Source organism: Lepisma saccharinum, chromosome 2, assembly GCF_977018435.1.
Source record: "Lepisma saccharinum chromosome 2, izLepSacc3.1, whole genome shotgun sequence".
In the NCBI taxonomy this organism is placed as follows: Eukaryota; Metazoa; Arthropoda; class Insecta; order Zygentoma; family Lepismatidae; genus Lepisma; species Lepisma saccharinum.
The window spans coordinates 6030340-6045087 of NC_139230.1; the positions used below are offsets into that span (position 1 = coordinate 6030340).

The 14748-nt window shown below is 35.0% G+C and overlaps 1 protein-coding gene across 7 annotated transcripts in view; it reads left to right on the forward strand.

The window, feature by feature from the left end:
- The window catches only part of LOC145983893 (uncharacterized), a 159310-nt gene extending 145010 nt beyond the window's left edge, over positions 1-14300 (forward strand). For 4 of the 7 annotated variants that reach the window (XM_083116993.1, XM_083116991.1, XM_083116994.1 and 1 more), the window contains exons 19-20: positions 2028-2144; positions 11533-11618. In XM_083116993.1, the coding sequence (XP_082973119.1) occupies positions 2028-2135 (108 nt within the window). In that variant the 3' untranslated portion in view covers positions 2136-2144; positions 11533-11618. Of the gene's footprint in view, positions 1-2027; positions 2145-11532 lie in introns of all 7 variants that reach the window. The other 3 variants (XR_014441271.1, XR_014441272.1, XM_083116992.1) reach the window with 1 other exon arrangement.
- Positions 14301-14748: the final 448 nt, after the last annotated feature.

Sequence of the window (14748 nt, forward strand, 5' to 3'; positions counted from 1 at the left end):
CACTATTAAAGTGGATTTTTAGGTACAGTATTTGACTGTACTCCTGTAGAATGCAAGTTATGAGAAGATATTATTGTCCACAACACACCAACCAAAGTAGTTTCTTTGGATATAAAATAAGACTCTTGTTTTCCTGTTGTCATTGTGTTTTTGATTATTGGTCTTTGTATGGCTGTAGGTAGAAAAGCATAGAACTTTTGCCCATTGGTTGTGAGTGTTCATTGGTCCTGTGTTTGAATTGATAATTTGGTTTTCTCTTTTGGATGAGATTTTTGTTGAATGGATTTTGGGTTTGTTTTGTTTTATTTGGAATTGATGATGGATGTGCATTCAGTGAATTCTCAATCATACATAGTTGGTTTAAACTTTTACCTTCTGTGTCCGGTTCTTTACCAACCCATACGATCTGACATCAATGTCGTCATTGATGGAAAACTTATTGCTCTAGATGGGGTAGGAGAGGGTTACATACAAAGTTCCCCAACTTTTAAAAGTGAAGCTGAATTGCAAACATTGATAAAGAGTACTAGAGAACTAAAGAGTAAAACTTGCCTACTGTTGTAGAAGAGCACTATCACAATATAACAAAAGCTCAGAGATAAAAATGTTTCTTTCTTCCTTTCACACCTATATGCCCCAGATGCATTGTTACATCAATCTAATTTTGATGCAATCACTTTTGCATTTTAATACAGTACTAGTTATTGATCGATATTGTTATCTTTCACACAATAGATAAAACACAAAATGAGATTTTTAATTTTTAAGACACCCAGACACCATTTGGAAAATTGTACCACATCATTTTTTGCTGCGAAACCACAGAAGATATGTAAAAATTTCAGTGAAAAATGCAGGCTCGACTAGCACTCAAACCTGGGTCTGTGGCATACAGTGCCATTGCTCTACCAACTGAGATACCAAGCTGGCCTGCTTCACCTGAGTTTTTGCTGCCTTTGTTTTACCTGTGTATAATCATCTCTGTCTAATAAGAATTTGGTAGAGCAATGGCACGGTATGCCAGAGATCCAGGTTTGAGTCCTGGTCTAGCCTGTATTTTTCACTGAAATTTCTATGTAGTACATCTGTGTGTGCCAAATCTTAACACAGAAGACATGCTCTAAAGTCATGTGCAAATAATACATAAAAGTGAATATGAAATTGGATTTGATTTTTTAACATACTTCGTTGACATGATCTGGATATCATATGCTGCTTTAGTGGCTGAATACATTAAATGGCAGACTTGTGATCTCGCCACCAATGATTCCAGGTTCAAGCACTAGCCTGGTCATTGGATGTTCCTTTGTGAGTGTCATTTCATTGATTTCTTTAAACAGTATCATCCTCATTATCTTAAGTAGCCTAAATAGGGAGAAAGTGATGTAAAATAAGAAAAACTTAAATTGGCATACAATTTGAGGACATTGTGCAAAAATTTCATCAGAATAAGTAATGCTTGGTACTATTGCTAATATTTTGCACAGTATTCAATAAAATAATCTCATCTTGGCTTATGGTTGAAGTAAGCTCCTTGTTATTACACATAAATTGTCATTTTGCTAAAATCAGGAATTAATCTAGAAGTACTTCCCAGAGTGGTTGGAGATGCATGGGACTGTGTTGCAATTCTAATATGAAATTTAGTTTCCTCATTTTGAATTTACCAGAGAAAACGTGCCTTATTTTCCTTTGCTGAAGTTTGATTCTTTTCTTCCCAATTGATTTAATAAATTAGTTTCATTCCGGATGTGTTTTTTGTGTAAACTTTATTTCTTTTAATCATCTTTGGGTAGATGTTACCCAACTTGGTCTAATTTATATATTTTCTATCATCTGGTCATTTTCATAGGAGTAGTATCATCCAGACTAGAAGCTAGAGTCACAAGATCTGGAATAGTTTTATATTGCATGTTTAGTCAGAGCATATATGTATTAGTTGACTTATATATGGTACAATCCTATGTGCCAACATTACATTCTGCTAAAGCAGATGTGCATTTGCACATGTGATTGAATTTTTTCAGGACAGGGAGGGAATGGCAACAGAAGGTAACATTGATTCATTCAACAGATTTGGCTCCTTACATCATGTGTGTTGTAAACATTGTGGGCTTATCCAACAGGATCCTTAGTCTGGATTGGTAATGACATGACTTTATTTCTCATTGACAGCCTTAGCCACCTGCTGCATGCAGTTTTTGCAATACAAACATAGCCTCTTCCTGCACTGTACAATGCTTTTTATTGCATTCATTTTCTTTTACAGTACATATACTTATTATTGATTATTTCTCTCTTGGGAAAGACCTCTTGATTTAAAAAGAAGTAATAATAGTTACCATCTGTACACTATTATGCCAAATTCTTCTCATGGTGAACTAACATTGGGAATGCATGTTTGTGCATACACAAAATTTTCCCCGTAAGACCTAAAATATAAAAGAATTATGCAACTAAAATGAAGAGTTGTGGTGGTCTAAGTCAGTAGGGCATCTGCTGCCGTGCAGGAGACCCGGTTTTGATTCCCAGGGTGCGTGATCTGTCTGAATTTTTTCGGCCTTGTCCCCACAAAGTGGTGCTGGGGCTCATCCAGCCTCAAATCAATGGGTACCTGGGAGCAACCGTGGGGACTAAAGGTTTCCAGAGCATGGTGCTCATCACATCCTCTAAATGTGCCTTCATGACACGGTGCTATATGCACTGGGAACTTTACCTTATACATCTAAGATCAGAAGTGCAACAGCCCTTTGAGGAACAAGGCTCAAAGCAGCATTTTATGTACCTAGTGCACCAACTTCCATGACTCCTTTATCATGGCTCTTGTGACTGTACTTCACTACTTGTTCTTCAAGTTCCTCTCCAGCTGTGATCACAAGGAATTAGACCAGGGACTGCAGACACCAAAGGCAACAATTCTAAAGACCACCATTGTGGAATTCATTTATTATTTCATAAATAATGGATACACTATATTACACTTGCAATCAAAGGGTTCTGGGTTTGATTCATGATGGAGGCACAGTGCAGTCGTTTGGAATCCACTTTAACCTGCAAGTCCTGTCCTGATTATCCTATCTGAGTATAAAGGTGGACTTGAAACCAACTTGTGCACTATGTACCCAGTATATTTTCTTAATTGACTATATGATGAACTTCAAACTTGCTCAACAACCTTGACTCCATTGATAGTACTTTTGTTACCATATTTTCTTGAATTAACTTCAGAATGCAACATGTTTAGGCATTGTAAGATAACACAAGTCTATGTGTGTCTTACGTGACTCGTGAGACCCAAGTCTGTCACCCTCTGTGGTACAGTAGTCAGCATAATGTGCTATGAAACCAGAGGTCCCAGGTTCAAACCCTAGTTAAGGCATGGATGTGTCAGTGTGATTGTCTGTTCATGCATTTTGTATTCATCCTCATCATGATAGAAAGAAAAGAAAGAAAGAGGTCCAAATCTACCTTTGTTTGGAAACCTTGGTGCAGCCACTATATTCCTTAGATATTGCACCATCAGACAATCACTTGTTCCATTTCTTGGAAACCACTTTCAAGGACAACAATTCCGACCTAATGGCAATGTGCAAAACCACACTAGATGGATTCTTTGCTTCATATTCTAAAGATTTATAACACGGTGTGGAGTTCATAGTTCTTCTGTCACATTGGTAGAAGATGCTTTATGGTGACAGATTATTTTTGATGCTGCAGATATGAATTTCATCTGTGTATGGCATTTTGAATTGTTAAGTAATTTTGACGGAATTGGTATCTTCATTGACATTATATTTTGATCGCTATTTCTACATCAAATTTTTTCATTCATCTGTTTCTTATGGATGTCTTTTCTTCATTCTAATTTCATATTTGAAAGAGGCTTCAACTTATGTGACTTCAGGCTTATTAATTTATGATTTGTGTTTGTATTTCAAACATCAGACAGACACTTGAAAAAAAGTGGGAATATAATCAAAATGTCCATCAGCTATTCATTGATTTCAAAAAAGCATATGATTCGGTCAAAAGAGATAAATTATATAATATATTAGTAGAGTTTGGAATACCTAAGAAGCTTGTTAGTATGATAAAAATATGCACCAGTGAAACAGAAAGTAAAATTCGTGTGGGTAATAATATGTCTGACAAATTTATAATTCATGATGGGTTAAAACAAGGAGATGCATTATCTCCATTGCTCTTTAATTTTGCCTTAGAATATGCTGTAAGGAAGGTAAAAGAAACTAAAGAAGGACTAAAATTAAATAGTGTGACTCAGTTGTTAGCATATGCAGATGATGTTGACTTACTGGGGGATGATATAAATATGATTAAGAATAATGCTAAAATATTTTTCAAAACTGCTAAAGAGATAGGTTTGGAAGTTAACAAAGAGAAAACTAAATATATGCTTACAGGCCGAAAGCAAGTGTTAGGTAATAATCAAAATCTAATTATTGATAACAACTCGTTTGAACCAGTTTCCAAATTCAAATACTTAGGAGTAATATTAACAAATGAAAATAATATTAAAGAGGAAATAAAAAGTAGGCTTAATTCAGGAAATGCATGTTACTTCTCTCTTCATAAACTTTTATCTTCTCATTTAATATCTAAGAAACTAAAGGTTAAAATATACAAAACAGTAATTTTGCCTGTAGTATTATATGGGTGTGAAACTTGGTCCCTTACATTAAAAGAGGAACATAAATTGAGAGTATTTGAAAATAAGATCCTTAGGAAATTCTTTGGACCTAAAAGGGATGAGGAGACAGGTGAGTGAAGAAGGTTACATAATTTAGAACTACATAATTTGTATTCATGTCCAGATATTATTAGAATAATTAAATCAAGAAGGCTTAGGTGGGCAGGCCATGTGGCACGAATGGGAGAGGAAAGAGGAGTTTACAAGGTTCTTGTTGGGAAACCTGATGGTAAGAGACCTGTAGGAAGGCCAAGACGAAGATGGAGGGACAACGTTGAGATGGACCTAAAGGAAATCGGTAGGGATGGAAAAGAGTATATAGATCTTGCTCAAGATAGGGAAAGATGGAAGGCCTGTGTTGCTGCAGCCATGAACCTTCGGGTTTAAGAAGGCTAGAGAGTTAGTTAGTTAGTTAGTTAGTTAGTGTTTGTATTTCTTCTTTGTCATAGATAGATATTTGGAACTAGCATTGGAATAATATATTCCTCCTGTAGGTTTGCAATGAATTTGGTGTGGAGTCTATATTATCTTTCTGGTAGATTAATAAATCAAGGAAGAAACAATTAACCCATTATTTTTTATGTTACATTGTAACGAATGGATAATATTAGAATACTTACTTACAAGAATTTTTTTTTTCCACATTGCACAATTGGATAGTTATTTCCAATTAATTTTGCAGGCTCCCTGCCTTCATTCACAAAGGGTATGGCATCTGGAGCAAGGCCTTCAAAAGCCTTAAAAATTGATCGGAAATAACTATCCAATTGTGCAACGCGGAAAAACGAAATTTCTCATAAGTAATACATAAACCACATTTACTGCATCCATCATGAATTAGAATACTTATTCCTCTAAGGAACAAAATGAGGGTTGACCAGACACCAGTTTACTTATGAATAGATTGATTTTCCTGTGAATATCCTTTTGTGCAACTAATTGTATTTCTTCACTAGTGGAGTTGAGAATAGCTTATAGCTTTCATAGCAAATATCGTGGCAGATAGAGGTGTTCCAAATTTTGTAGACACTGGTTTTACTGTGGGAACAAAATAAATCTTCAGTGCTTGATTAATTCATTTTACATAGAGTATTTTGTACTTCAGCAGCTAATTATGTAAAGTCCTCATAAATTGTGCAATGTGTGTATTTTTGATAGTGGCTTGTTTTCAAGATCATGAAAAAGGGACAACTTTTAATTACTACAGAGCCCCATTTATACCCTCAATTTTTTGTTGGATAGCAAAGAAGCTTTCTACTTTTTATAATGTAAAACTATTTTGATGAATGTGAAAAAGTAGTAACTAAAACATGGGTTATTACTAACAGTATTTTAGAACTTGCAATAAAAAAGTGACTAAAATGCAATTCCAAATAATGAAAAGGAAAATTTCTGAATTTGACACACAAAAATATTATACATCTACTGATAAGTCTTCCTATCCCTTATTTTAATTGTTTATTAGCCCTTCCATATTTTCTTCCTTGTTTTGTCTATAATACAAAAAGTCAGTGTGTTAAGATAACTAGTATTAGCAATTCTGACATTTTTTCGGAAGAAAATTTTAGATTAACTGTGAATTTCTTAATTTTCTATTCTTCTTGTAATCATTGCAAGATGAGCATCCAATCCACTCTCTTAACAGGAGGAAATAAATAAGAAAACTTACATGTGATCTTTTTCATGCATTTCCAATTTCCAGCTACCTTTATTCATACAAATGTTGCTTTTAGTTGACACTCCACATTTAAACAGAAAGTGAAATATGGAAATCTGCAAAATGTATGATTCCCAGATATTACTGTTGTATGCGTAAGATGCAAATAAAACTTAGTGCTGAATTCATATCTCTGGTAAGGGTTCTTTATATGGCTGTTTGATTGTGATCATTCTCTATGTGTTTCATCTAATCATCATTCATCACCATTGTCACTATTAATGTAACGAGGCAAGAAAGTGATGTAAAATAAACAAATAAGAACAAGCAGAGATGTAAATAAAATTGCAAAATGCTAAATATTCTCGTACATTATGAAAGTTTACTCAAGGGATATAAAATGGTGATGTTGATTTCATCGTAATACGCCATTAGTGACAGTTAAGCAGTTATGTATTTTTCATTTCTTTTCCACCCAAATACTTGAATAGAGTCTATGAGGATGAGTGATTAGATGCAATAGATGAAAAGATTAGCACAAAGTAATGCTCATATCCAGTCAGGACTCAAAGCCTTCAGTGGAGAACTTGTGAATCAAGCACTAAAATTGCCGAGCCACCATGGCTGCATTTTTTTAAATGAAAACTTTGAAGCTGTGTCTTAGAAATATGTTTGTGTTTAGGATGGTAGCACGTACACAGTTAGGATAATAAAAACTATATTACATGGGTCGTTCAATATATAAGTTTCCGTATGCTGTAAAAAAAATTATTTTTAAGATACATTAGAAAACTATACATACATGTGTAGGAGGATCCTTCCTCACTTCTCCACGTGATCCCCATAGAGATTCAGGCATTTGTCCCACCGTTGCACCAATTTGTCCATACCCTTTGCAAGAAAATCAGGGCTCTGGCTATTGAGCACTATTCTCACATTACGCTTCACTTCTTCATCTGTTTTGAAACGATAACCTTGCAATTCAGACTTTAACACCGGAAAAAGATTGAAATCACTTTGCGCTAAATCGGGGCTGTATGGAGGGTGGGGCATCCGTTCCCACCCCAATTCTTCAATTTTGTGTTGTGTTTGCACTGCTGAGTGGGGGCGAGCGTTATCGTCAAGAAGAATGACACCAGCTGACAGGAGACCTGGTCGCTTATGTTGAATTGCGTTTTTCAGTTTATCCAGTGTTTGACAATAACGGTCAGCATTAATTGTTCTTCCTCGTTCCAAAAGTTCATAAGCAGAATGCCCTTATCATCCATGCTTCTGAACTCCTTATGACGCGAGCCCACGTTTTCCTAACAAGCATTTACTTTTCGCCCTTGAGCGCATGCACCTTCATGTCTGATAATGAATCGATTGTTGTTCCTTGTCAACCATGTGCTTCTTTTTAATAGCATTGCTTTATACAATATTTTATAGCACAGGGAAACTTATATATTGAACGTCCCTAGTAATTTGTTAAGTGTTTGTTTTCTATCTTAGTGCACACATGTAAGGTAAAGCTTCCATAGTGTTATTTTCAATTAACAGATAATTGATAAACTCAAACAGCGTAGAGCAATATCAGCCAGGTTAAGTTGCTTGTTTACAATACTTTACTCCTCAGTAGATTTTTTTTTGTGGAGGGATACATTTTTAAGGGAAAAATGTAAAATATTTAAAGTCTATTTTTATCATTGCCTTATTTTTGCTTAATCCTAATATTGCTTACTTTAATCAAAGTCAATGAATCTGGCCTCCATCATTATTGCACTGCTGCTTGAATAATTTGTGCTCGAGGTATAGGTTGAATTTCTTGTTCAGGAAGGACATGCATTTACAGATGAGAGAACCAACCTGTGCTTAATTGCTTATATCATAAATTAGAATTATTTTATGATTTTCACAACTGCTTAGAAAAAGTGATACATGCTTATAGTGTATATTGGTAGAATTATTTCTTCTTATGCACATTTTAACTTTTTTTGTCAAACAGGATGATACTTTTATCTGTATTATATTTGCTTGATGCTGTCATCATAGAGATCAAGCACTAAAATAGTTTTCCGTAGTTTACATAGTTTTAATGTGATTAATTACTGTCACTAGAGTATGTGAACATTAATGATATAAAGTAATAGGTTAGTATTGTGCATCACCCAACATTTGAGTACTAAAATGTGAGCAGAACAACATTACATGCAAACAAACTCCTGTGTTTTGAAGTAAAATCAAATGTTGGGCAGAGGGTAGAAATACATCCTCACACATTGTAAGAAGAGATCTCTCACAACAATGGTCCTGAAATGGTCACCCTGTATTAGATTTACTGTTTCTCATATACTTGTGATTTAAAAAGGGTCTATGGTAGATTATGTAACTCATAATATAGAGTATGATCATAAGTAATATCATTCCATGGAATAAGAAGGTTACAAAAATGCAGATTTCTTCCACATATTTCATTAAAGTACATCAAAACATTAATTTTGTGATATATTGACAAAAGTCCTCTTGCATTAAATTAAGGAGAGGGAGGAATATATAATATCCAAAATTATGGATGAAAGCACAATAACCACCACTAATGCTGACAACACAGCTTCTCCCATTACCAGTGGGAAGCGGTGGTCTGGACAGACAGGTATGATGTGCATGACAGCTGAAAACCCACTCAACAGAAGTGGCATCGATTGGGTCCTAGCTCTCCATGTGCCAGTGCATGGTGGATGAAATGGAGCTGGCTGCATCCCTTAGTGGTTAATAGCCATGTGGGATTCATGTGCTGGGAATAGTGAGTCACATCCATGCAGGAGAGGGTATTTCAGGATTCATCAGGGAACGTTCAGCCTGTCTGAGAAAGCTCAAACTATGAGACAGATGATACAGCACTACACAGATCATGTGGTGTGTGGTTTACTGAAATGTGTTTTTTTTTTGTGTGTGTGTGTGTGTGTGTGTGTAAAACTGCTCGGTGACCAGGTGGGCATAGTAAGCGAAACTGGTCTGGTGTGCAGGCTCTGCCCACAGCCAGTGTAATAAATACTCTGTGGGGCCCGTGTTGTGTACCATCCCTTTGTGTTTGTAATTACAGCCCTTCATCCATCTAATTGTATCACTAATGATCCTTCTCTTTGCAATTAGCCAAAAGTAGGAGAAAAGTGAAGTAAATAATCAATCAATCAAACCAATGACTAAAGTAGTTTCTGCTACTACTCCCTTTACCATTTAAAATGTTGAAGACATCCCCTGTATAGCCCCTTAGCAGGGGACATTAAAGTTCAAAACATATCTTTTGCTCTGCTCCCATCCATTTTTATACAATGGCATTGAAATATTTGAGCATTTTATCAGTTTCAAGAGTATTAGCTGTTACAGACTCACCCTGCATGTAATAAATGTTACTCGATGTCCTTTCCACTTTCTGTTAAACCACACTGGTGGAAAGTTGTCCATTCAGCCCAACCATCCTCTCTGAAGGGAGATCTTTTCTGCTGTCCATCAGTAGCCAGCCTTTGTTCAATCGCTGATTAGGGCAGGGTTGGGTGGGCATTTCTCTCCATTATGGCAGGTGGACAATGGATCATTTAGAAGCCTTTAATGGAAATAATTTCATCATACTCTTGCTGGTAATTCTGACTCCTTTTCCAAGTCAGTTTTTCCCACTAATTTGTCCTGCTTATTCTAGAACTAAATACATTTCTAAGTCAAACTTTGCATTCAGTAACATCTTATATGCGTAGTTATTTGCATCTTTGCTTACAAATAGTGTGGGGCTATTGATTAACACAGGCTGCCACATATTTTAAAAAGGTTTACAGTAAATAAGACATATTGTTGCTGCTCTTGGAATTTTATGTGTGTGTATCTGTGAGGATTTATATTACTTGTTAGATAGGTATTACCAGACACCAGCCTTTGTTTCCAAATGATTCTTCCTCTCTTTTCTTATATATTGTATATTATGCTAACGTAAGCATTATAAGGTACTTTATCATGTGGAGCTTGTGAGCATGTGCACTCACACACTGTCCTTGGTATAATATTTATCTTCTCACAAGATGAATATTGTTTATATGTATGAGTGTGTAGACTGTGAATTGTAAATTACTTAGTTGCGACTTTGAAGCAATAACATGGTGTACCATTCTATCACCTTATCTCACCGTAAAGTGGATACCTAAAACACTACAACACTTTAAATACTGATGTTTCATCCGCTTCTCATGTGATAAAGTGACATAACACTGTACTTAATTATGGTTGATTCAAGGAAGAAATTTTCGTTGCATATTTTCTACATTGTTTTCAAAGTACGGGGTTATCATCAATGATGTTCCCAATTTGAAACATATATTACCAATGTTTAATGTTTTCCAGGTACACAAAAATGGTACAGATGGAAAGGTAAATTCAGAATTATAGCCATGCATTATGCACTGTTCACCACCAGGAGTGGCATTAGAGAAAATGGCTTCCATCAAAGACAGGAGAGCTTTTCCCATGTTCACAAGTCTGTTATTCGTTTCCATACCAAGTGATTTGAGCTTCAGCTAGAGGGCTCTGCGGTTTACCCATCTTGTGTGTAAAATCACCTTTACCACAGACCATGTTTGATATGTGAGTGCATATCAGAGTAGCCATCGCAACAATTGATTACGATATGTTGCAACATGTATGGCAAGAGTTTGACTAAAGGCTGGATGTGTGCCATGTTACCAAGCTGTCCAGTCTTTGATGGAAGACATTTTTTCTAATGGCTGCAAGGTAGATGAAGAAAAAAACTTTTTGAGTTATATTTCCATCAGTACAAATTTTATGCACCAGAATTAGCTTCAAGCTGGGAACATCATTTATGCTAATCCTGTACTATGATATACATAATTTTTATTTTTTATTTTTCTAATAGTACTATGATACAATGCATATTTTCATTATGTAGTCCATTTCTCCTCTGCTTTAAGTTAAAAATAACATCCTTGCTATGTTAGTAATTCCTTTGCACTATTGTGTTGCATACTGCTATATTCTAAAATCCTCATTGTGATAGAATATCTTTGGTTGCAGCTGTTACCAAATTAAGATTTTGTTCTAATATTTGGATGATACTGAACACTGACTGACTTCAGATGAATTTGACCCAGAATAAAAAAATAATCTTATTTCTTTTTCTTTGCAGGCTGTGTTGTGCAGTGCCATACCCTTAATGATAGTACTAGTGGGGGTGATTACAGTTTTATATCCCACACTTTCATTTGTGACAGGAACATCTGAATCTTAGTCTCCTTGGGGTTGAAAACTATGTTGAGATTGCTGGGAGTGTGTGGTAACAGGATTTGGAATTTCACTACAAACTCTCATTCAGGAAGTGGGGTGTAATTATTTTAACTGATTTGTGATGCTGCCAATACTTTTGTTATCCAGTTACCAGATGGATATGGATTACAGTTATGTATATTATATATATATTTTGTGTGCGTGTGTGTGTTTGTGTGTATGCGTCTGTCTTTCAACTACACCAGAGTCTTTATTTACCTCCTTATATCTTGAAATAGGTGACTCTTAGTTTTATTCACTTGCGGTTTTAATCCAAACAGGTGGGTATTTTAAACCTGCATTTTTTTGTTAGCCCACAGAAAAGCAGATTTATCTTCTTGTTAAGTGCAGTGAATGCCATATGGGTTTAGGAAGCACATAGCTGTACTTTAACACCTAGATATGTGCAAAATATAATCAACTTTAAAATAAAATAGAATATGTGGTAGTAAATAGTTAGCTAACATCTCTGCAATCTTGACTCTGCTGTGTATATCTTCAAAAAATATTTGAATGCAGACAAGATGTATGACTATATTACTGATCAGTATCTGGTCATGTATATTCTTTATAAGTTGTTGCATGAGAGTGCTGTTTGAGTGTGTATTATTGAGTATGCCAATGTACAATATGCTCAAAATTAATTTTGCCATATTATATGAATGAGTTATTTTTATGATGTTATTTTCTCGCATTCATGTTACTGTTATTCTGGCATTCTTGCTTTTAGCATCTTCTATTGACATTATTTTGTTCATTTAATTTGTTTCCTGGAATGTAATGTGGACTGTTGAGTCTGAAATCAGTTTGTATATGTATGTGTATACACATATATATACACACACAATTTTAAAATACACCAGGACAGCAGAATGCTCAACTGTTTTAAGTATGTAAATGAGATGAATGTTAGGCTTCCTTTACAGAATGGTACTGTAAATGTGGCAGTTTTTATTATTATTATTATTTTTTTTTTGTAATTTTCTGTATGTGCTAGAATTGGGATGATCAGAGTCCAGCTTCTAAGTAAAGTTGTGGATGTGGAGTAATTGTATTTTGATGTTAAAGTAAAAATTGCAAATTGCAGTGTACTTGAGGAAAAATATATGAAGAATTTTCTCGGGGTTTTGGTAGGCATGCAATAGCTGTTGTTCAAAACATTAAGCAATGCTGTTAGGTAGTGTTGTAATTAAATGTACAAGAATTGTTTTGAAAGTGCATATCATATGTAAATCTTCCAGTTTTAAGAAAATAATTTGTTAAAAGAAAACCAAGTTACTTACATGATTATAGGCTTTGCAAAGTTGTCAACAACTTGTTAGCTTTAAACTAGCATTTTGACTTCACACAATTAGTTTCGATTCGGTACTCAATAGAAGTGCATTTTGTCCTGAGTTTTATGCAGTTATTATGCATGTGAAATAATTGGGCTTCATGTACAGTCAAAAGATTTTTGCTGCATAATTTATATTTTGCTTAAGATGAACTGGTTCGCTTAAAGCTTAAATATGCTTTTTTTATGACTATGTATGAATATAAATATTTCTTTTTAACTAAATTTACTTTCATACTATGGGAATGAGAGATGCGGTAATAGATAATTAAGGTACTCACGTTTTCCGCGAAGCTGTTTTACATTATTTTCTATTAATTTTGGTAGCCACTGCCACCTTCCTCGTTGGAATACCATTTTTGCTTTATGAAAAAACATTTATTGCTTACATAATATTGAATATTATTTACATATGGTAGACCTATACATTGCATAGGACCTTCACAAATCAAACTGGTGTAAATTTATAATGTTTCCGTGCATATAAAGTGAAAACAATGTACAAAAAAAAATGTCCCAAAGATTTGCAATCACCAACCGACAGAATCTTCGAGGACATGTGATAACAACAATGCAAGCAAAATATATTCATACGGAACAGGTACACACACACTAAACACTTGATAAATATGGGGTTTGTCCTCTTTGAAAGTTGAAGTGCAAGGCAGGATTTTCAGTCAAAGTGATTGAAAATGTAATTTACGTATGCCATCACCTGATGCTAGTCAGGCCTGTCTGGCTGAATTAGTTCAGTTACGATCAGCGTTGTTGGAATGCCAACAGATTCAGAAGCTGAGAAAGCCAATGAGAAGTTTCTCCTCTTCTCGTTGGGCGCAAGAGAATCGTAAGTATGGTCAGTGGCTACCGAAATTAATAGAAAATAGTGTAAAACGGACGTGAGTACCTTAATTAAATTTACTTGGAAAGTGGATAACATGTTTAGATTGGCATCAGAATGTTAAGCTGTATTTATGGGTGGTATTTTCCTTCAGCATTAAAATGTACAGTGCCACAGGAACCATTACTTGAGGATGGTGGCAAGTAGCTGAATGTTTCAGCAGCCATGCTCTGCTGTCTTTGGTGCCAGTTACCTAAACAGAAACCATGGTTGGTCATTCTGTAGGTTAGCATATTCTAGTCGTGGGGAGGTAAGTGTTATTATATACTATGAGTTTATTTAAGTTAGTAAATAGGACTATAACTAACTAGAATCACGTAAACCCCCAACAAGTTTTGCAGGGGCTTGAATTTTGTACATTATTATGTAAATTAATTAAATGATTACAGGTGTTGTTGAAGATGGTGTTCTTTATTTCACCCACAGAACATTCTTTGCTCCTATAAGAAATATATTTTCCTAGGAAAAAGGTATCATTACTTCACTTTGATACAGTCAAATCTCAGTTATATATTTTGTAAGAATTTGGTAAGAAAAATGCATAACTGAGAAAAACAAATTATTTGTAGCTATGTTCCACATCCTATGGAATTGGAGGATTAGCTGGAAGAAGGTGTACCTCCACACACAGCCAATAGCAGGGAAATTGAATGCAATAGCTGTGGAAGTAAAAAGAGAGAATACCATTGCCCACACATTTGGAATAATTTTACAGCGTACAGAAATTCATTGACTGCATTGTTACCACTATCTATTGTCATTTTGTCATATGCAGCTTCTCCCACTATTGTGAAAGAAAATTATTATTCAAGCACTGTGTAATATAGGGAACTTCATTAAGCAATATT